General features: G+C 38.8%; 1 protein-coding gene across 1 annotated transcript in view; it reads right to left on the bottom strand.

Moving 5' to 3' along the window:
* The window catches only part of GSDMC (gasdermin C), a 39,066-nt gene extending 14,508 nt beyond the window's left edge, over nt 1-24,558 (bottom strand). Inside the window, exons 1-5 of the mRNA XM_050800784.1 lie at nt 23,677-24,558; nt 14,185-14,405; nt 12,998-13,181; nt 3,035-3,200; nt 34-139 (exon numbers count right to left, since the gene is read on the bottom strand). Of these exons, the coding sequence (XP_050656741.1) occupies nt 34-139; nt 3,035-3,200; nt 12,998-13,181; nt 14,185-14,401 (673 nt within the window). The 5' untranslated portion in view covers nt 14,402-14,405; nt 23,677-24,558. The remainder of the gene's footprint in view (nt 1-33; nt 140-3,034; nt 3,201-12,997; nt 13,182-14,184; nt 14,406-23,676) is intronic.
* Nucleotides 24,559-24,831: the final 273 nt, after the last annotated feature.

Raw genomic sequence — 24,831 nt, 5'->3', positions numbered from 1 at the left:
CCATCTGCCTTGCTGAGCTCTGCTTACTCCCACCTTTCTCCTTGATAACCAGCTGTTTTCTCTTATAAGCCATCACCATGCCCTTCTGCAGAGTCAGCGCCTTCTTCTTCACTCTGAGACTCTCTCCTTGGCCTTGACCCTGGGGAGAGAAACCAGACAATACAGTATTAAATGTATGTAATTTTAAAGGTCAGATGGCTCTAGAAAGCTCATGAGGAAAACCACCAGCATTCCCTGCTCTCATCCTCCCTACTGCTGACTTGTGATTTCCAATCACTGCTCTTTCTTCCTTGTTTCATCCTGTGCTCATCTTCCCATTTCTCAATTTCATGTTGATATTGCAATGTTTTTATTTCTTTCCAGATTTAACTATTTATTCTCTTTTTGATTATGATGAATTTGTTTTCCTTCTCTTTCCTCATTCCTTATTTCCCTTCTCCCATCTTCCTAAAACATGAATATCCCAATTTTTAAGGTAATATTCACTGTTTATACTTGGACAAAACTGCTTTTCACCACTCCCATCTTTCCTTTATCACCACATTCAGTTAATGTGATGTCCCTGTGCCTTCTCTGTTTCTTTACTCATTCTCTCCAGAGGAGATGGGGGACACATTTTTTTGAGAACTTGTGCGTCTAAAAACATTTTTATTGTACCTCTCACACTTGATTGCTATTTTGACTGGTCATACAATTCTTGGCTGGAATTCTCTGGAATATGACTTTATTTCCCTTTTAGAAATATTTATTGTTGTCTTTTTGAGGTAAGTGTTCTGAAAATTCACTCTTAAGTTTTATGGGGTAGATCTATGTTGACTCAAGAAACCATGCCTTCAGTGGACATTTTCATTCTGGAAACACAATCTTTGGGTCTCAGAACCTTCCTTGTATTTCCTCCTAAAAGATTTTCCACATTGCATTATGTCTTTGTTCTCCCCTTCTGGAACTCCTATTATTCAGGAGTAGTTAAATCTCCTTGACTGATCCTCAAGTTTTGTTTTGTTTTAATTGAGACAGTGTCTCATTCTGTTGCCCAGGCTGGAATGCAGTGGCACAATCATGGCTCACAACAGCTGCAACTTCCAGGCTCAAGCAATTCTCCCACCTCAGCCTCCCAAGTAACTGGAACTACAGGCATGCGCCACCACATCTGGCTAATTTTTTGTTTATATTTTATAGAGACAAGGTCTCACTATGTTGCCCAGGCTGGTTTTGAGCTCCTGAGCTCAACCAATCCACCTGCATGAGCCTCCCAAAGTGCTAGGATTATAGGCATGAGCCACTGTGCCTAGCCTCCAAATTTTTTTAATGAATATTCTCCTGTCTTTTTGCTTACTTTTTCCTGGAAATTTCTTTGATTTTGCTTTTTGATTCTTCTATTTAAGTAAAAGAATAATAAATTTCTACTACTCTATTTTTAATTTCTAAGAGCTATAAATACCCTTTTTACAGAGCATTATTCTTTCATGAAAATAAAATATTATCTCTTTAATGGGATCAAGTATTTCTTACCTTCCTATGTTGTTTTTGTTTCCTCTAATTTCCTAATTTCAAAGTGTTTTTGTTTTGTGTTTTAGGCTTTCCTCAAGTGTCTGTGATTTTTTTCTGTTTCGCTAACGAGTGAAGCATGAAAGCTGCTAAGTGTGCCTAGGCAGGGCATGTTGAGTAGAGGTTTCACTTTGGGGCAACCAGGCAGGGATTAAACTATCTCTTTGGAGTCTCCAGTCGTTGGGGGATTTTTAGTTATTTCTTCTGTACTGGTTAATTTTCCTAGGAAATAATTCTTCAATATCCTGCCTAGGCTGTGTGTTGTGGGGGTAGAAAGGGTAGAGACATGATGCCTGGAGCTGAATGGGGAAAGGGACTCAATGTTCCCACTCTCAATGAGGACTTGCACCTATTTCCCTTTTCCAATATGGCTTCTCACTCCCACCCTTCACTGTAACTAGTCTCCGTAAATCTAGAATCCACAGGGAATAAGTTTTCCACAAGATCTTCTGCCAGAGTGGTGAGGGTAGGTGCCTGGCTATGCAGAGGTGGGAAGGGATTTGGGCTCTGAGTATTCCTTATAAAGATTCCCTGGAGTGATTATTACACATTGTATGCCTGTATCAAAATATCTCATGTACCCCATAAATGTATACATCTACTATATACCCACAAACATTTTTTAAAAAATTAAAAAGATTTCCAATCAATATTCTTACTTTCAGTCCCACCTATACCCTATCTTCAGAGATAGCTAGTGCCTCCGATTCCTGAACCGTTTGGGGATTCTTGTTTCTAGACTTTCTTCCCTGCTGCAGGTGGGGGTCCACTATTCCAGCTTTCCGGAGTCTGTTACCATTTGTCTAATTTTTAGCAGTAACTCACTGGCATTGGGAAAGTTAGTATGCATATCAGGTTTCTTCTTTAGTTTCTAAAGCTCTTAAGTAAGGACAAATTACACAGACATAGTGTAAAAGCACATTATAACACACACAAACTTTATATGTCCTTGACCCATACTTAATCTGAATATTTGATAAATGAATTTATTTATATTAAAAATATTATACTTGGTTATTGTGAATGACTCGTGTAAGTCACATGTTCTTGAAAATACTTTGATCTCACTCCTTGAAATATTTCTCATCAGGTTATCTTAAAGTACTTTAACAACTGGGGTTTGGTGCTAGTGGTCCCACATCTCTTCCAGCCACAAAACTAGACTGTATATAACACAGAGGTCACACACTTGCATTCTGCAGAATTTATCATTTACCCAAAGCAAAACACAATACAAAATAATTAAATATATTTCTGATTTTGTCAATACTGCATGACCCCATAGTAAAACACTATAATGGAGGATATTAGAATATACTCTCAGATCAGAAGTCAGGATATACTGACAGGTAAGAAGTGGGAAATAATGACTCCATCCTTTGTAATCCCTGGAAACAGAGTCCAGAGCCCTCTAGGAAATGAAGCTTGGCTGCCAGGATGGGCTATATGTTTTGTATTTCAATCCCACTTCAGGACAACTTTATACCTTGCCATAGGTAATCCAAAGAGAAATTTTCCCTAAAATATTCACACCACTGCTATTGTACAGCACAGTATTGTTGATCAGTTCAACAGCTTCTGTCACCACGTACAGGTTGTCCCCTCTCCTCCGGCACTCCTTCAGAAATGATGGCTCTGGATCCAACAGTTTCCTGGGGATTTAAGGAAGGAGGAGGAGAGTCAGAGTGGGAAAGCAATGCCTTTTCAGGTTACCCTGGGGGCCCTTCTCCTCAAGACCTGGAAGGGGTGCAATGCCTTTGGACCCTGAAAGGTGAGCCCCCAGTGGGTGTTAGGGCAGCAGAAAGTTTTATCTGACATACAGAATGAAGGAGATCCCATTGATGGTGGTTCAGGTGTGAGAGTATATGTACCATATTGTTAAAGGCATCTGCATTTTGCTAAATTATACTGGTCCTGTTAAGGGGTAATGTATAGAATTTCAACACTAGGGTCTCTCAGAAAAAAAGGCTAGAAGCAGACAGGTCCAGATGATTGAGAACGGTCTTTAGGAAGTCCTGTTGTCAAAGCTGGGTATTCACATCAAACATGTCCATTAGCACAATCAGGGTGGGCTGGAGAGCAGACAGATAAAGTGGAATGAAGCAGGGAAGACTCTGGATGATTTTATGACCTTTACAGATTTACTGCCCTTGGTGGGTGGATTGGTAGGGCTGACTTGATGATGTAGTTTCTGGGGATACATATGAATGCTTTAAAGTACTGAAGACAGATTTCATTTCTATTTCAGTTCTTTCTGAGGCTCAACCTTGATTCTACTCAAGGCACCCATGGAGTCAGTGTCCTAGATAACAGTCATGTGGAATATTGAGGGATTCTTAATTTGCCTTTCAGTAGAGGAGGTTACTGAGCACACAATATTAGGTTTTGTCATTGCTGTCTTCTTACCATGTCCTTAGATGCTATGTTATGTGACATCTACTTATCTTCCAAGCTTCATGTTATATCTCCTTTATCCTGGTTGTCTAGGCTTCCAACTCACTGACCTTGCCACTTATCCTTCATTAGAAGGGTAAGAGTAAGAGTTTTACTTTGGCAGAATCACCCTTCCCCCAAGCGCCATCACAACATGGATGGAGTTCCCCTGGGCCCACAATCTCTTCAACAGGAAAAAAGAGAGCCAAAGTAGCTATCCAGCTTCAAAAAGCATTCCAAAGCACATCCTAGGAGGTCCAGCTCTGTCCCATGTCACAGAGAACATTGAGGGAATCGGCAGGACTGGACCACCTGGGTCACCTAGAAGCAAAGAAGTGGTCAAGGCTTCAGCAATCACTGCATGGATCTTGGCAGTGACACTGCATTCCTACTAGCAGTGGCACCCAATCAGAGAGACCAGCCAGCAGCTTGCCCGCCGGCAGACCCAAGCCAACCAAATTGTCTGGCCAGGAAGTATGGTAGGCAGTTTCTGTCTGGCTTGCATCCTTAGCTAGTGGTATAGCCTCACTGTGGAGGTCAGTCTCAGAGCCCAACCTAAGTTCCTTGTGAGACAGGAAAGCCAGCCAGCAATGCTGCCTAACTGTGGAGCACAGCCTCTGGCCCCAACGGACCAAGGATCCTCCACAACTCTGCCCAGCCTCAGGGCCCAGCCTAAGACTTTGCCCAAATAGGAAGGCCAGCCAGCAACCACACCTAACTGCAGAGCACAGCCTCTGCCCTGGCCTGAACAGGAAGTCCAAACAGTGATGCTTTCCAAGTTCAGAGCCCAGCCCCAGGCCCTGCTCAAGCAGGAAGTCAAGCTGGTGACTCTGCCTAACTGTGGAGCATAGTCTGTTACCCTGCCTCATGAAGGAGCCTGATCAAGAACCCAACACAGCCTTGAAGTTCTGCCTGCAACCACACCCAAATGTGGGGACACAGGCTACAAACCCAGCCAATCTGGGAGTTCAGTGACCATGACTGACCATGGAGCAAAGTGAGTAGCCCTACCTGGATCAAGTTCCCAGTCAGTGACCCAGCACAAGCACACAGTGCAGCCTGTGCCTCTACCCACACATGGAGCCCAGCCTGTGGCCTGGCCAACTACAAAGCACAGCCTGAGACCATCACCAATTACAAAACCTAGTCTGTGGCTCCATCTGAACATGGCATCCAGCCAGCAGCACACCCAGTCAGGGAGCACTTCATGGGCCCCCACCCAACCAGGGGCAATTTCAGAGCCCAGCCTAAAGCCCTGCCCAATTATATACCTTAAATAACAGTATCACAAGGAGCACAGGCTGCAACAACATCTGACAAGAGGTGATTGTGGGGTCCAGCCAGTGGCCCCACTTGACCACAAAGCCAGTCAAAATCTCCACCCTATGAGGGAGCCCAGCCAACAGCTCTTCCTGATCACAGAACCCAGCCAGTGATCCAGCCCAATCATGAGCACAGCCAGCAGTTCCACCTCAGAGTGTGGGCAGTGGCTGCACCAACTAGAGAGTGTGAATAGCAACCCACACTTACTCATGAACACTAACAGCCAGTCCATCTAGAACCAAAGGCTGGACTGACTGGTGAAGGTCTATCTCTACTGATATGAACTTGTTAAGGCTAGAAGAAGTGGCTGCTGCCTCAAAAGCACAAAAAGAAATGCAAGATACAAGGATTATGAGGTATCAGGAAAACGTTATACCACCAAAGGAAACTAATAAAACGCCAATGACTGACTCTAAAGAAATGGAGATCTATAAACCAACTGACAAAGAATTCAGAAGTTCAATGAACTACAAGAAAATACAGATAGACGATGAAACAAAATTAAGAAAATAATATACAAAATTAGTTCCACAAAGAAATAGAAACCATTAAAAAATCCTACAGATAAAGAATACAGTAACTAAACTGAAAAAAAATTAGGAAAGTTTCAACAGCAGATTCAATCAAGCAAAAGGAAGAATTAGTGGACTCAAAGACAATTTGAAAGTACCCAGTCAGAGGAATAAAAAGAAAACAGAATGCAGAGTGAAAAAATATATATGGCACTTATGGGATACCATCAAGTGAAACAAAATATAATATTCTCCAGAAACATAAGAGAGTGAGAAAGAGATAAAAAGCCTATTTGTAGAAATAATGATAGCCAAGGGCAGTGGCTTACACCTATAATCCCAGCACTTTGGGAGACCAAGGTTGGAGGATCACTTGTGTCCAGGAGTTCACAACCAGCCTGAGCATAATATTGAGACCATGTCTCTCCAAAAAATAAAAATTTAAGCAAGTTGGTGGCACACACCTTGAGTAGCTAGGACCTGTAGTCCTAGCTACTCAAGAAGTTGAGGTGGGAGGATCACTTCAGCCCAGGAGGTAGAGGCTGCAGTGAACCAGGATCGTGCCATTGCACTCCAGCCTCAGTGACAGAGCAAGACCCTGTCACAAAAGAGAGGAGAGGAGAGGAGAGGAGCAGAGAGGAGAGGAGAGGACAGGAGGAAACTCCCAAATTTTGAGAGAGAAGGGGGCATCAAGATATGTGACACTAAAAATTTCCCAAATAGGTTGAACCCAAAAGGGTCTACACCAAGACACAGTACAATTAAATTATCCAAAGTCAAAGATAAAGAGAAAATACCGAGCGTAACAAGAGAAAAGCTACTCATTACATACAGGGGAGTGTCTATGAGACAATCAGCAAATTTCTTAGGAGAAACCTGGCTAGGAAAGGATGATATATTCAAGATACTGAAAGAAAAAAAAACTGCTGTCTTGTTCTGTTTTTTGTTGCTGTAAGAGAATATGACAGACTGGCTAAATTATATAAAACTGAAGTTTATTTGGCTCATGATTCTGGAGGCTGGGAAGCCTCAGAGCATGGCACCAGCATTTGGTGTTATGTCATCTCATAGAAGATGGTGAAAAGCAGAAGCAAACACACAAGACAAAGAGAATATAAGCGCTGAACTTCACCCTTTTGTCAACAGCCCACTCCTGCAAAAACTACCCAACTCCCACAATAATGATATTAATCCATTCATGAGGGCAGAGCACCTTACAAGAAATGCAAAAGGGAATTCTTCAAGTTGAAATGAAAATATGTTAATTAACAACATAAAACACATGAATGTGTAAAATTCGTCAGTAAAGGAAAATATATAATCAGAGTCAGAATTCTGTAATATTCTAAATGTGGTACATAAATGATTTTCAACTCTGGTATAAAAATGTTTTAAGTATATTAAAAATAACTCTACAATAATTTGTTTTTAGATATACAGTATAAAAATATGTAAATCATAATATCAATAACCTAAAATATCAATGAGGGGAAGAAGTAAAGGTATAATGCTTTTTATGCAATCAAAATTAAGCTGAAGGCCAGGCATGGCAGCTCATGTCTGTAATCTCAGCATTTTAGGAGTCCAAGGCAGGCAGATTACTTGAGGCCAGGAGTTCAAGACCAGCCTGGCTAATACGGCAAAACCCTGTCTCTAATAAAAATACAAAAAATTTGCCAGTTGTAGTGGCACACGCCCATAGCCCCACATACTTGGGAGGTTGAGGCATGAGAATTGCTTAAATCTAGGAGGCAGAGGTTGCAGTTAGCTGAGATTGTGCCACTGCATTCCAGCTTGAATGACACAGTGAGACTGTCTCAAAAATGTCCAAAATAGGTTGACCCCCCAAAAAAAATTAATCCCCCAAAATTAAGTTATCAGCATAAAATAGGATATTATAACTATAAGATATTTTATGTAAGCCTCATTGTAACTACAAAGGAAAAACCTGTAGTAGGTATGCAAAAGATTAAGAGAAAGGAATCAAGCATCCTACCACAAAAAGTAATCAAATCACAAAGGAAGATGGCAGGTGAGAAAAAAGGAAAGAAAAAAACTATAAAAGTCATAAAACAATTAAAATGACAATAGCAAGTAGTTACCTATCAATAATTATATTAAATGTAAACAGATTAAATTTTCCAAACTAAAGACAGAGTGGATAAATATATAAGAAAGCAAGATCCAATGACTTGTTGCCTAAAAGAGATTCGTGTTAGCTTTAAGGACACACAGGCTGAAAGGGAAGAGATGGAAAAAGAAATTCTAATGCAAAAGATGGCCAAAAAAGAACAAGGGTGGCCATACTTACATAGACACACACACACACACACACACACATACACACACACACACATATTTTATATATATATATATATATACATATATGTCAGATAAAATGGACTTAAGTCAAAAACTGTAACAAGATAGAAGAATGTCATTATATAATGATACTACTATAAATATGCATGAAACATCAGAGCACATAAATATGTGAATCAAATATTAACAAAACTAAAAGGAGAAATAAAGAGCAATACAAAATTAGTAAGAGACTTTAATACCCACTCTAATGGCCACATCACCCAGAAAAAAAAAATCAATGCAAAAATATAAGACTTGAAAAAAATATTATAAACCAAATGAGCCTAACAGACATATACAGAACATTCCATCTAACAGCAGCAGAATACAAATTCTTCTCCAGAGCACATGGAACATTCTCCAAGATAGACCATATGTTAGGCCACAAAACAAGTCTTAACAAATTTAAGAAGACAGAAATTATTTCAAGTATCTTTTCCAATAACAATGGCACAAAACTAGAAATAACAAGGAATTTCAGAAAATTCACAAATATGTGGAAATTAAACTGAACAATCAGTGGGTCAAAGAAGAAATCAAAAGGGAATTCAAAAAATATCTTACACAAACAAAAATGAAAACACAACATACCAAAACTTATGGGATATGGCAAAAGCAGTTCTAAGAGGAAAGTTTATAAACACCCACATTAAGAAAATAGAAATAATTCAGATCAACAACCTAACTTTATACCTTAAAGAACTAGAAAAGAAGAACAGACTGGGCACAGTGGCTCACACCTGTAATCCCAGCACTTTGGGAGGCCAAGGCGGGCAGATCACAAGGTTAGGAGACCGAGACCATCCTGGCTAACATGATGAAACCCCATCTCTACTAAAAATACAAAAAAAAAAAAAAAAAAAATTAGCCAGGTGTGGTGGTGGGTGCCTGTAGTCCCAGCTACTTGGGAGGCTAAGGCAGGAGAATGGCGTGAACCCAGGAGGCGGAGCATGCAGTGAGCAAAGATCACACCGCTGACCACTGCCCTCCAACCTAGGCAACAGAACAAGACTCTGTCTAAAAAAAAAAAAAAAAAAAAAAAAAGATTAGAGCAGAATAAATTAAATGGAAAATAGAAAAACAATAGAAAAGGTAATAAAACTGAGGGGTTTTTTGAAAAAAATTAAAAATTGACAAACCCTTAGCTAGACAAACCAAGAAAGAAGAACTCCAATAAATAAATTTATAGTTAAAAGGAGACATACAAATGATGCCACAGAAATAAAAAAGATCATGAGAGCCTATTATCAACAATTATATATCAACAAACTGGGGCATCTAAGAGAAATGGATAAATTCCTAGAAACATATGACATATTGAGATTGACTCATGAAGAAACAGAAAATATAAACATATCATTAACAAGTAAGGTGATTGAATCAGTAATCAAAAAAGCTCCCAAAAAACATGCCCATGACCGAATGCCTTCACTGGTGAATTCTACTAGACATTTAAAGAAGATTACATCAATGCTGCTCAAACCAAAAAACTGAAGAGGAAAGAATAATTCAGATTCATTGTGCAAGGCCAGCATTACTCTAATACCAAAGCCAGATAAGCACATTACAACAAGAAAAGAAAATTACAGGCCAATATATCTGATAAACATAGATGCAAAAGTCCTTAACAAAATTTTAGCAAACCAAATTTAACAGCACATTAAAAGGATCGTACAGCATAATCAAGTGGAATTTATCCCTGGAATGAAAGGATGGTTCAACACATGCAAATCAATAAATACAATACAACATACTGACATAATCAGGGACAAAAACCATATGATCACCTCAGTAGATGTAGAAAAAGCATTTGGTGAAATTTATCATCCTGTCATGATAAAAACTCTCAGCAAATTAGATATAGAAGAAATGTACTTTAACATAATGAAAGCTATACATGGTCATAATAAAGTCCACAGCTAACATTATGCTCAATGTTGAAAAGCTTTTCCTTTAAAATAAGGAACAAAACAAGAATGTCCACCCTCACCACTTCTCTTCAGTATAGCACTGGAAATGCTAGCCAGTGAAATTAGGGAAAAATAAATAAATAAAAGGCACCTAAATAGGAAAGAAAGAAGTAAAATTATCTCTTTACAGATGATATTATCTTATACATTGAAAATCCTAAAAACTTCATTTTAAGAATATTAGAACTAATAAATAAATGCAGTCAAGTTGCGGGATACAAAATCAACATTAAAAATCAGTTGTATTTCTATAAATTAACAATGAACTATCTTTAAAAATCAATTTATAGGCTGGACATGGTGGCTCTCACCTGTAATCCCAGCTCTTTGGCGGGCTGAGGCAGGTGGATCACCTGAGGTCAGGAGTTCGAGACCAGCCTGGCCAACATGGCAAAACCCCATCTCTACTGAAAATACAAAACATTAGCTGGGCATTGTGGCAGGCACCTGTAATCCCAGCTACTTGGGAGGCTGAGGCAGGAGAATTGCTTGAACCCGGGAGGCAGAGGTGGCAGTGAGTCAAGATCATGCCATTGCACTCCAGCCTGGGTGACAGAGTGAGACTCTGTCTAAAAAAAAAAAAAAAAATCCATTTATAATAGAATCAAAAATAATAAAATACTTGTGAATACATTTCACCAAGGAGGTGAAAGGTCTATATACTGAAAACTACAAAATTGATTAAAGAAGACAAAAATAAACAGCAAAATTTTTGTGCTCATGGATAAGAAGAATTCATATTATTAAAATGTCATACTACTCAAAGCAATTTATAGATTCAATACAATTCTTATCAAAATACCAACGACAATCTTCACAGAAATAGAAAAAATAATCCTAAAACTCTTATGGAAAGACCCAGAATAGCTAAAGCAATCTCAAGAAAAACAAAGCTAGACACCCCATACTTCCTGATTTCAAAGTATATTACAAAGCTACAGAAGTTAAAACTTACGGCACTTGCGTAAAATCAGACATATAAACTAGTGGAATCAAGTAGAGGGCCAAGAAATAAACTCATATGTGTATGATCAATTAATATTTGACAAGCGTGACAAGAATAGATAGTGGGATAAAGGATAGTGTCTTCAAAAAATGGTGTTGAGAAAACGGGATATTCACATGCAAAAGACTGAAACTGGGTCCTTACCTTATACACAAAGATCAACTCCAAGTAGATTAGAAACCTAAATATACAATACGGAACCTTAAAACATTTTTAGAAGAAAATACAGGGGGAAAGGTCCTCAAGATTGGTTATGGCAACAGTTTGTTTGATATGACACCAAAAGCACCAGCAGCTAAAAAAAGAAAAGTGGTATTCAGCAAACTAAAAAGCTTCTGCACAGCAAAGGAAACAATCAACAGGGTGAAAATGCAACCTACAGAATGGTCAAAAATATTTGCAAACCTGATAAAGGGTTAATATCTAAAATATATAAAGAATTCATATAGCTAAATTGCAAAAACAAAAACAAAAATCTTGATTTAAAAAATGGGCAAAGGACCTAAATAGATATTTTCTCCAAATAAAAGACATACAAATAAGCTAACAGGCACATGAAATGGTGCTCAAAATTACTTATCAGGGACATAGAAATCAAAACCACAATGAGACAAAACTTCGCATCTGTTAGGATGGCTTTTAACAAAAAGATAAGTGTTGGCAAAAGATGTGAATTAAAGGAAATCCTTGTATGCTATTAGTTGGAATGTAATTGATATAGCCATATGGAAAACAGTATGTTGGTTCTTCAAAAAACTAAAACTAGAACTACCATATGATCCAGCAATCCCATTTCTGGGTATACAGCCAATGAAAACTAAATCAGTAGCTCAAAGACATATCTGCACTTCTATGTTCATTGCAGCATTGTTCACAAAAACCAAGACACCAAAACAACCTAAGTGCCTGTCAGCAGATGAATGGAAAAAGAAATCATAGTATGTATGTACAATGGAATATTATTCAGCCATAAAAAAGGAAGAAACCCTGCTATTTGCAACAACATGGATAAACCTTGATGGCTTTATGCTAAATAAAAATCAAACAGAGAAATACAAATACTGTATAATCTCACATATATGTGGAACCTGTAAATGTCAAACTTATAGAAACAAAATATAATGGTGGTTAGCAGGGGTTAGGAAGTCAGGGAAATGGGGGGGACATTGGTCAAAGGGAACACAGACTAACAATACTGTATTGTATATTTGAAATTTGCTGAGAGTAGATATTAAATGTTCTCACCACAAAAAAAAAAAAAAAAAACGATAACTAGGTGAAGTAATAAATATGTTAACTGCCTTTATTGTGGTCTTTTCACAATATATACATACATCAAATCATCACATTGTACACCTTAAATTCACACAATTTTATTTGTCAACTATATCTCAATAGAGCTGGAAAAAAAAAATAAATCCCAAGACAGTAATGTACATGTAATTTAAATAAATAGTTTTAGAGTCTTTGTCTCACTTAAATTAATACTTTGTTAATTTATTTTTTATTGCTTATTTTCTTACTCCCTGCCCATCCCTTGTCTCCACTAAATGTAAGCTGCTTTATGACAGGTATTTACATCTGTCTTGTTTTCATTCTATCCCCAATGAATAACAGCACAGTAGTGGGTAGTTACTGCTCTAATAAGTATTCGTTAGGTAACTAATAGCTATTACTCGAGTAAAGGAAGGTATGAATACTTAAAAAGAGTAGCAAAATCTGGGATGTCATCATCTTGATTTTCATTCCTACAACAAGACATGCTAGATGTATTTTTGTGTTCAAGGATAGCACCCCCTGGGATACTGATGATCCATTCCCTTCCTCTCCCATGGCCTCACCTTTTTTGAAAGTCTTCCAGGTTTGGAGATGGGATGGTAACAATTTGAAACTCAAGGGAGCATCCATGGTCCACAGAGGCCTCCCCTGACACACTCACTTCTACACCAACATTCACACTCACATCAGCCTTATGCTTCTGGATCACAATGTCACTGAAGTGGAACGGTCCTGTCACAACAGTTTCTGGGAAAGAAAAGATGACCATAGGTTTAGCCAGGAATTCATTCAAGAATTCAAAGGTTTAGCCAAGAACAGCTGGTGAGCAGAATGAAATCACAAAGACCTATTTTGCCCCAACCCTCCCACTCATTTAAAACTCTGTTGAAAACTAACTAATCAACGGAACGTAAATTACTACAGACAGAAAATGTTTAAATGTTTAAAGGGGCACCGTGTGACAGAGATAAAATCTTCACCCTGAGAAATAGTGGTGTCAAATGTACAGTGTCCAGAAGACCCCTGGGATCATCCTTCCAGGCACACTGTCTCCTCTGCAGCAGGCACAGCACCCAGCCGCAGAGGGCAGCACACAGGGGCCGAAAATGTTTGGGATGTGGAGCCAGACAGACCTGGGTTTGGATAGCAGTTCTACCAGTTCCCAGAGACAAACTGTTTTTGGTTTGGTGGTGGTTGTTGTTTTGAGACAGAGTCTCACTCTGTCATCCAGGCTGGAGTGCATTGGTGCAGTCTCAGCTCACTGCAACCTCCACCTTCTGGGCTCAAGCAATTATTGAGTCTCAGCCTCCCGAGTATATGAGAGTACAAGAGTGCACCACCCTGTCTGGGTTTCGGCATGTTGACCAGACTGATCTCGAACTCCTGGCCTCAAGTGATCTGCCCACCTCAGTCTCCCAAAGTGCTGGGATTATAGGCATGAGCCACAGTGCCCAGCCCCCAGGTACATAACTTTGAACAGACAATTGTATAACCTTCTATTTACTCTTATGTAAAATGGGGATAATATCCTCATGAGCCTGATGCAAATATTAAATGACCTAATGAATGCCTACATCCAGATAATTAGTAGGATTCTCAATTTGTCTTTGTTTCTTGCCCCTTGTCTACAGGCAAGGCTAGTCCTGAGAGTTCTTTTCTAGGTGCTCAGTTATTTTTGGATGCTGGGCCATCTTTTTCTGACCACCCATGTTTTTCACCCCTCACCTCCTAGGCCTCTGGCTGACAATACCTGGGACTGAAGAACTTGGCTCCAGGATATCATTGAGGGAGAATCCAACTGGAACATAGTCAGATTGTCCCCAAATAGATGAACGAGAATCCTTCTTTCGTAATATAACAAACTGACGTAATTTGGTGGCACTCAGTAGGTATTTGACAGGTGCCAAGTCTTTGCTTCCAATCTCTTTGATCAAATTTTTGCTAATGCGTTCAAACATGGAGGGCATGTTGCTAGGAGGAGATGAAAGGAGAACATCAGTTGGGAAAGGAAGAAAATGGTTAAACTCTCACCAATTATTGATATTTCCCCTAAAGGAAAAGATCTACATATGAGATTAGCAGGTCTTAACTTAAAATAGTGACTAGATTATAACTTTCTCAACTTTGAGTTCATTTTTTTGTTGTTTTTGAGACAGGGTCTTGCCATGTTGCCCAGACTGGTCTTGAACTCTTGGGCTTAAGTGATTCTCCCACCTCAGCCTACCTAGCATCTGGGATTATAGGCACACACCACCACAACTGGCTTCCAACTTTGGGCTTCTAAAGACAATTTGGGCTTCTGACAGAGGCACTGCTGTGAAATTCATTGCCCCTTATGGTTGGAGTAGGAAATCCTGGGTATCTCCTCACCTCTAACCCAGGGATACTCTAAATAACAAGAAGAAGGAAGGGCTCAATACTGTCATCAACTAAAGGGCCAGAGGGAAGGCGGGGTTTATGTTAAGACGATATGAGTAGTGGTAGAGAATATGTTGGTGTTTGCAGTTTTACAGAGAAAGCCACACTGAGAAGTGACAGTTGAACAATAATGTAGAGGAGGCAAGGTATAAACAATGAACATTATGTGGAGAAAAGAATTCCAGGTAGAGAAATCAGCAAGTGGCTGGGCGCGGTGGCTCAAGCCTGTAATCCCAGCACTTTGGGAGGCCGAGACGGGCGGATCACTAGGTCAGGAGATCGAGACCATCCTGGCTAACACGGTGAAACCCCGTCTCTACTAAAAAATACAAAAAACTAGCCGGGCGAGGTGGCGGGCGCCTGTAGTCCCAGCTACTCAGAAGGCTGAGACAGGAGAATGGCCCGAACCCGGGAGGCGGAGCTTGCAGTGAGCTGAGATCCGGCCACTGCACTCCAGCCTGGGCAACAGAGCGAGACTCCGTCTCAAAAAAAAAAAAAAAAAAAAAAAAAAAAGAAATCAGCAAGTGAAAAGATTTAGAAGCAATGCATGCCTGGAATATGTGAGGTGGAAAGGAAAGAAGATGAGGTCAGAAGAAACTGAAGGCAAGTTGGTGAAGGCCCCTGTCGGTCATTTTCATCACTCTCTTTTACTTGAAGTGAGATTAAAAGCCTTTGGAGGGATTTGAGCACACAAGTAACATATCTGATGCATCTTTTGCAGAGAGATGTCTGTGGTGGCTGGGTTGACATTAGCCTGCAGTAAGGGAGTTCAGGCAGAAGTGGGAAGTCTAGTAGGGCAGTTTTGCAATAATACAGGTAATCATTAATGACAGGGTAGGCCAGGGCATTGCACTCCAAGTAATGAGAAATGATCAGGTCCTAGTCTACACTGAAGGTAAAAACAACATATATGAAAAGGATGGTTTGTGGAGGATCGTTCCAAGATGGCCGAATAATGACAGTTCCAGTCTGCAACTCCCAGTGTGATCAATGCAGAAGACAGGTGATTTCTGCATTTCCAACTGAGGTACCTGGTTCATCTCGCTGGGACTGGTTGCATAGTAGGTGCAGTCCACAGAGGGTGAGCCCAAGCAGGGCAGGGTGTTGCCTCACCAGGGAAGTGCAAGGGGTTGGGGGATTTCCCTTTCCTAGACAAAGGAAGCCGTGACAGACTGTACCTGGAAAAACGGGACATTCCTGTCCTAATACTGCACTTTTCCAATGGTCTTAGCAAACAGCACACCAGGAGATTATATCCTGCGCCTGGCTTGGCAGGTCCCACGCCCACAGAGCCTTGCTCAGTGCTAGTGCAGCAGTCCAAGATTGAACTGCCAGCTAGCAGCCTGGGCTGACAGAGGGGTGTCTGCCATTGCTGAGGCTTGAGTAGGTAAACAAAGCCACCAGGAAGTTCAAACTGGGTGGAGCCCACCGCAGCTCAACGAGGGCTGTCTGCCTCTGTAGACTCCACCTCTGTGGGCAGGGCATAGCTGAACAAAAGGGAGCAGAAACTTCTGCTGACTTAAACGTCCCTGACTGACAGCTCTGAACAGAGCAGTGGTTATCCCAGCACAGAGTTTGAGCTCTGAGGACAGATAGACTGTCTCCTCAAGTGAGTCCCTGACCCCCGTGTAGCCTAACTGGGAGACGTCTGCCAGTAGGGGCCAACTGACACCTTATACAGCCAGGTGCCCCTCTGAGACGAAGCTTCCAGAGGAAGGATCAGGCAGCAATATTTGCTGAGGCACTTTTCAAAAAAAAGACATACATGTGGCCAACAATCTTATTTTTAAAAAGCTCAACATCACTGATCATTAGAGAAATGCAAATCAAAACCACAATGAGATATCAACTGACACAAGTCTGAATGGCTATTAATAAAAGTCAAAAATAACAGATGCTGGCAAGGTTGTGGAGAAAAGGAATGTTTATACACTGTTGATGGGAATGTAAATCAGTTCAACCATTGTGAAAGACAATTTGGTGATTCCTCAAAGTCCTAAAGACAGAAACACCATCTGACCCAGCAAGCTCATTACTGGGTATATACCCAAAAAATAGATACCATTTTATAATAAAGACACATGCTTGCGTATGTTCATTGCAGCACTATTCACAATAGCAAAGACATGGAATAAACCTAAATACCCATCAATTGTGGACTGGATAAAGAAAATGTGGTACATATACCTCATGGAATACTATGTAGCCAAAAAAAGAACAAGATCAAGGACAGCTCCCAGTGGAGCTAGCGGCCATTATCCTTAATAAACCAACACAGAAACAGAAAACCAAATATCACTTGTTTTCACTTATAAGTGGGAGCTAAATGATGAGAACACATAGACTCATGGAGGGGACCAACGCACACTGGGGCCTACTGGAAGGTAGAGGATGGAGGGTGGGAGGAGGGAGAGGATCGAGAAAAATAACAAATGGGTACTAGGCTTAATACCTTGGTGACAAAATAATTTGTACAACAAACTCCCATGATACAAGTTTACCTATATAACAAACCTACACATGTACCCCTGAACTTAAAATAAAAGTATAGAAAAAGAAAATATATATATAATTTTAAAAAGAAAGAAAGAAAATGTAAGTCTCTAGTCCAGGAAGCCTATAAGGAAAACTATTTTTAAATTCTGCAATAAAATGTAATTTTGAATTTAAAAAAAAAAAAAAAAAAAGACTATTCAGGAAAACATGACCTTACCAAATAGACTAAATAAGGCATTAGGGACCAATCCCAGAGAGACAGAGATATGTAATCATTCAAACAAAGAATTCAAAGTAGCTGTTTTGAGGACACTCAAAAGAATTCAAGATAACACATAAAAGGAATTCAGAATTCTATCAGATACATTTTTTAAGGAAATTGAAAAAATCAAAAAGAAGCAGAAATTCTGGAGTTGAAAAATACATTGACCTACAGGAGAATGCATCAGCATCTCTTAATAACAGAATTGATCAAACAGAAGGAAGAATTAATGATCTTGAAAACAGGCTATTTGAAAATATATAGTCAAAGGAGACAAAAGAAAAAAGAATGAAGCATGCTACAAGATGTAGAAAATAGCCTCAAAAGGGCAAATCTAAGAGTTATTGGCCTTAAAGAGAAGATTTAGAAAGAGATAGGTGTAGAAAGTTTATGCAAAGGGAGAACTTCCCAAACTCAGAGTAAGATACCAATATTCAAGTACAAGGTACAAGAAGGTAACAGAACACCCAGCTAATTTAACCCAAAGAAGACTACCTCAGACATTTGATAATCAAACTCCCAAATATCAAGTATAAACTAAGAATCCTAAAGTGGCAAAAGAAAAGAAAACATAGCAAACAATAAAATTCCAATACATCTAGTATCAGACTTTTCACTGGAAACCTTACAGGCCAAGAGACAGTGGCATGACATATTTAATATGCTGAAGGGAAAAAAAACTTTTACCTTAGAGTAGTATATCTGGCAAAAAATATGCTTCAAGGATGAAGGAGAAATAAAGACCTTCCCAGACAGACAAAAACTGAGAGAGTTCATCAACACCAAACCTGTCTTACAAACAGGGAGTTGTTCGGTCTGAAAGAAAAGGATGTTAATGAGCAAGAAGAAATCATCTGAAGGTACAAAATTCAATGGTAGTAGGAAGCACACAGAAAAACACATAATATTGTAACACTGTAATTGTGGTATGTAAACTACTCTTACCTTAAGTAGAAAGGCCAAATGATAAACCAATCAGAAACAACTACAACTTTCAAGACATAGTACCATAGGACATAAAGAGAAACAACAAACAGTTAAAAAGCAGAGAGACGAAGTTAAAGTGTAGAGTTTTTATTAGTTTTCTTTTCTTTTTGTGTTTGTTTGTTTATGCAATCACTATTAAGTTGTCATCCATTTAAAATAATGAGTTATAAGATAGCATTTGCAAGCCTCATAGTAATTTCAAATCTAAAAACATACAATGAATAAGCAAAAAATGAAAAGCAAGAAATTAAAATATGCCATCAGTGAAAATTACCTTCACTAAAAGGAAGAGGAAAATGAAGAAACAGAAGATCACAAAACAACCAGAAAACAAAAAATAAAATACCAAAAGTCCTCACTTATTAGTAATAACATTAAATGTAAATGAACTAAACTGTCCAATCTAAAGACATACAGTGATTGAATTAATTAAAAAACAAGAGCCAATGATCTGTTACCTACAAGAAATACACTTCTCCTATAAAGATACACAGGGAATAAAAACTTAAGAATGGAAAATATATTTGTGACAATGGAAACCAAAAAAGAGCAGGAATAGCTATACTTAGACAAAATAGAGTTAGATTCAGATTAGAGCTAAAGAGGTAGACCCCAATACAATAATAGCTAGAGACTTCAACACCTCACTTTCAGCATTGGACAGATCTCCCAGACAGAAAATCAGCAAGGAAACATTGGACTCAATCTGTACTACAGAACAAATGAACCTAATAGGTATTTACAGAACATTTTATCCAATGGACGCAAAATACACATTTTTTTCTTCTCATCACATGGATCATTCTCAAGAATGGACCATATTTTAGGTCACAGAACTAGTATTAAAACACTCAAAAAGTTGAAATAATATAATGTATCTTCTCTGAACACCATGGAATAAAACTAGAAATCAATAATAGGAATTTTAGAAATTATACAAACACATGGAAAGTAAACAATATGCTCCTGAATGACTGATGGGCCAATGAAGAAATTGATGAGGAAATTGAATCATTTCTTGAAACAAATGATAATGCAAACATACCAAAACCCATGGATACAGCAAAAGCAATACAAAGAGGGAAATTTATAGCTATAAGTGTCTACATCAAAAGAGAAGAAAAACTTCAAATAAATAACCTAATGATGCATTTTAAAGAACTAGAAAACCAAGAGCAGACCAAACCCAAAATTAGTAGAAAATAATAAACAATAATGATCGAGCAGAAATAAAGTTAACATGAAGAAAACAATATAAAAGATGAATGAGATAAAAGTTGCTATGTTGAAAAGATAAAATAGACAAATCTTTAGGCAGACTAAGAAAAAAGAGAGAAGGCCCAAATAAATAAAAACATAGATGAAAAAGAAAACATTATACCTGATACTGCAGGAATTCAAAGGATTATTGGTGGCTACTATGAGCAACTATATACCAATAAATTGGAAAATCTAGAGGAAATTGATAAATTCCCAGAAACATACAACCTACCAAGATTGAACCTTGAAGAAATCCAAAACCTGAACATATCAATCACAGTTAATGAGAGCAAGGCTGTAATAAAAAGTCTCCAGTAAATAAAAGCCTGGGACCCAATGAATTCAATGCTGAATTCTACCAAACATTTAAAGAAGAGCTAATACCAATCCTATTCAAACTATTTTTAAAAACAGACAAAGAGGGAATACTTCCAAACTCATTTTATGAGGCCAATATTACCCAAATAAAAAACAGGACAAAGAAACTTCAAAAAAACTACAAGCCAATATCTCTGATGAATATTGATGGAAACATCCTCAACAAAATACTAGGAAACTAAATTCAATAATATATTAAAAACATCATTTACCATGACCAAGTGGGATTTATCCCAGGGATGCAAGGATGGTACAACATACACAAATCAATCAATGTGATACCTTATATCAACAGAACGAAGGACAAAAACCATGTGATCATTTCCATTAATGCTGAAAAACACTTGATAAAACTCAATATCCTTTGATGATAAACCCCTCAAAAAAGTGGGTATAGAAGGAACATACCTCAACATAATAAAAAGTCATATATGACAGACTCATTAAATGGGGAGAAGAAAAAAATAAAGGGCATCCTAATTGGAAAGGAAGAAGTCAAATTGTCCTTTGGGAGGCCAAGGTGGGTGGATCACAAAGTCAGGAGATCAAGACCATCCTGGCTAACACGGTGAAACCCCGTCTCTACTAAAAAGTACAAAAAATTAGCCGGGCGTGGTGGTGGGCGCCTGTAATCCCAGTTACTTGGGAGGCTGAGGCAGGAGAATGGCGTGAACCTGGGAGGCAGAGCTTGGAGTGAGCCAAGATCACGCCACTGCACTCCAGCCTGGGTGACAGAGTGAGACTCCATCTCAAAAAAAAAAAAAAAAGAAGAAGAAGTTATAAATTCATTAAAGTTACAGGATACAAAATCAACATCCAAAAATCAGTAGCACTTCTATATGCCAACAGCAAAGAATTGGAAAAGAAAATCAAGAAAGTTATCCCATTTACAAGAGCCACAAATAAAATTAAATTCCTAGGAATTAATTTAACTGAAGAAGTGAAAAATCTCTTCAATGAAAACTATAAAACATTAATGAAAGAAACTAAAGATGACACAAAAAAATGAAACGATATTCCATGTTCATAGATTGGAAGAATCAACATTGTTAAAATGTCCATACTATCCAAAGCAATCTTCAGATTCTATGCAAATTCTATCAAAATACCAATGACATTCTTCACAGAAAGAGAAAAAACAATCCTAAAACGTATATGGAAACACAAAAGACCCAGAATAACCAAATCTATCCGAAGCAAAAAGAGCAAAACTCAAGGAATCATATTATCTGACATCAAATTATACTACAGAGCTACAGTAACCAAAACAGCATGGTACTGGCATGAAAACAAACACATAGACCAAAGAAAAATAATCAAGAATCCAGAAACAAATCCATACACCTACAGTAAGCTCATTTTTTACCAAGGTGCCAAGAACATACATTAGAGAAAGGACAGTCTCTTCAATAAATGGTGCTGGGAAAGCTGGATATTCATATGCAGAAGACTGAAACTACACCATTCTCTCATCATGTACAAAAATAAAATCAAAATAGATTAAAGACTTCAATCTAAAGCCTCAAACTGTGAAACTACTACAGGAAAATATTGGGGGAAACTCTCTAGGACATTGGTCTAGGCAAAAATTTCTTAAGTAATACACCATAAGCACAGGTAACCAAAGCAAAAATAGACAAATTGGATCTCATCAAGTTACAAAGCTTCCTTCCAGCAAAAGGAAAAATCAGCAACAGAAAAATACAACCCATAGAATGGGAGAAAATATTTGCAAACCGCCCATCTGAAAAGGGATTAATAACTAGAAAATATAAGGAGCCCACGCAACTCTATAGGAAAAATATAACAATTGGATTAAAATATGGGCAAAAGAGTTGAATAAACATTTCTCAAAGGAATACATACAAATGAAAAACTCATATGAAAAGGTCCTCAACATTTTTAGTTATCAGAAAAATGTCAATCAAAATTACAATGAGATATAATCTCACCCATGTTAAAAATGGCAATCAAAACTACAATGAGATATAATCTCACCCCTGTTAAAATCTCACCCGTTAATAAAAAATGCTGGAGAGGAGGTGGAGAAAAGAGAACCTTGTACCCTGTTTGTGGGAATGTAAATTAGTACAGCCACTATGGAGAACAGTTTGGACCTTCCTTAAAAAGCTAAAAATAGAGCTGCCATACAACCCAGCAACCTCTCTACTGGGTATACACCCAAAAGAAAGAACAACAGTATATTGAAGAGATATCTGCACTCCCATGTTTGTTGCAGCACTGTTCACAAGAGCCAAGATTGGGAAACAATGCAAGTGTCCATCAACAAATGAACAGTTAAACAAATGTGGTACATATACATAACAGAGTACTACTCAACCATAAAAAAGAATGAGATCGGCTGGGCGCGGTGGCTCATGCCTGTAATCCCAGCACTTTGGGAGGCTGAGGCGGGTGGATCACCTGAGGTCAGGAGTTCAAGACCAGCCTGACCAACATGGAGAAATCCCGTCTCTATTAAAAATACAAAATTAGCCGGATGTGGTGGCACATGTCTGTAATCCCAGCTACTCGGGAGGCTGAGGCAGGAGAATCGCTTGAACCCAGGAAGTGGAGGTTGCAGTGAGCCAAGATCACACTGTTGCACTTCAGCCTGGACAACAAGAGCAAAACTCCATCTCAAAAAAAAAGAGAGATCCTGTCATTTGCAACAACATAGATGGGACTAGAGGTGATTAAGTAAATAAACCAGGCACAAAAAGACAAACTTTACATGTTCTCACTTATTTATGAGAGCTAAACATTAAGACAATTGAAGTTATGGAGATAGAGAGTCAAATGATGGTTACCAGAGGCTGGGAAGGGTATTAGGGGGTGGGAGGGAGGTGGGGATGGTTAATGAGTACCAAAAAAATAGTTAGACTGAATAAGATCTAGTATTTCTGAATAAGATCTAGTATTTGATAGCACAACGGGGTAACTATAGTCAATAATTGTACAGTTAAAAATAGCTAAAACAGTATAATTGTATTGTTACAATTAAGAGTATAATTGTATTGTTATAATTAAAACAAATAGGAATAGGATTTCCTAACTATAGGAATTCGGTTTTTGAACATTCTAAATATGTTCAATAATGAAGAGAGTCAGAATTTTCAACAGTTCATGTAAAAGTCCTGATGTGACCATTTCAATTCTGTCTGATATGGGCCACGTAAGAGCTCACTGGACAACAGATAATAATAAGAACATAAGAAGCTTCTCCAAGACTGGACATGTACAACAATATATCAAAGATATATTCCTCAGCCTTACATGCTATCAGGAATTCTCCATTATTAAAAAGAACTTAACTTCCTTTTCAGTCAAATTATGTAGGAAAAGAAAATTCTTTGACTCATTTCACAAACCCATCCTGAACATTTTTGTCGCTGATGATGGTACCTTTTCTTTTTCATCCCCGATCCCATTAGGACTTACCAGATTATATATCCTTTTGTCCTGTAGAGAAATAGCACAATTGGCCGGGCGCGGTGGCTCACGTCTGTAATCCCAGCACTTTAGGAGGCTGAGGCTGGTGGATCACAAGGTCAGGAGTTCAAGATCAGCCTGGCCAAGATGGTGAAACCCCGTCTCTACTAAAAACGCAAATATTAGCCAGGAGTGGTGGCAGGCACCTGTAATACCAGTTACTTGGGAGGCTGAGGCAGAGAACTGCTTGAACCCAGGAGGCAGAGGTTGCAGTTAGCTGAGATCACACCACTGCCCTCCAGCCTAGGCGATTCCGTCTCAAAAGAAAAAAAAGAGAGAGAGAGAGAGAAATAGCACAATTGAGTGGGGCCCCTTCCAGTCTTCAGACCTCCTGCAGTCAAGCAGAAATTGTCAGACAAATTCCAGGACCAGGTCAATGTGATTCTGCTCACTGTTCTCTTCTCAACAACGGGTCCCTGATTCAATTTCCAATCCTGGAAAAATAAGTACAGGGAGGGCCCTCTTCATTTCCAGAAGAGTAAGTCTGGAACCAGTTCTGGATCACAGAACCTTAGCTCTCAAGTCCTTCTCAGCCAAAAATCTGTGGAACAAAATCAAGTAGCATCTAATTATGTATCTCCTGAATCAGAATTAAAAAGGCTTCTTCAGCGTCACACCCATTTCCTTTCACATACAGAACTAGCTGAGCAAGTCTTTGATTCATGGATTCCCAGCAACTGTAGCTGTAACAACTTCTTTGGCTCGCGTTCCTCTGGCATATGTGCTGAATTTAGAATTCAATCATTGGACACCAGGAAAGGCAACTTCAACAGGAGGGACAGGCACCAGTGCCAGGGCCCTGGGAAGTACCTCTGAACTGCCTACATGTGGAGCTCTGTACAACAGGAATTACTGTGCTTAATGCTTCCTCTGTATTAAGTACCACGCATGTATTATCTAAATCCATTCTTGCAACAATCTTTATTTTAAAGATAAATAAAAAGGGGATTTGTGAAAAGAATTAAAAACTTGCCTGAAACCCATGTTCTTTCCAATTTACTCCCTATGGGTTTCAAGATGAAGTAAAGTGCCTATAGGAGGAGAAACTGTATAAACAGGATTGCTACACCTTTAAGTTTTGAGTAACTTCCTGGAACTGACACT

The sequence above is a fragment of the Macaca thibetana genome, chromosome 8 (genome assembly GCF_024542745.1).
Source record: "Macaca thibetana thibetana isolate TM-01 chromosome 8, ASM2454274v1, whole genome shotgun sequence".
Classification (NCBI taxonomy): domain Eukaryota; kingdom Metazoa; phylum Chordata; class Mammalia; order Primates; family Cercopithecidae; genus Macaca; species Macaca thibetana.
The sequence above is the reverse complement of the archived record's forward strand: the minus strand, read 5'-3'. Positions and strand labels throughout refer to the sequence as shown.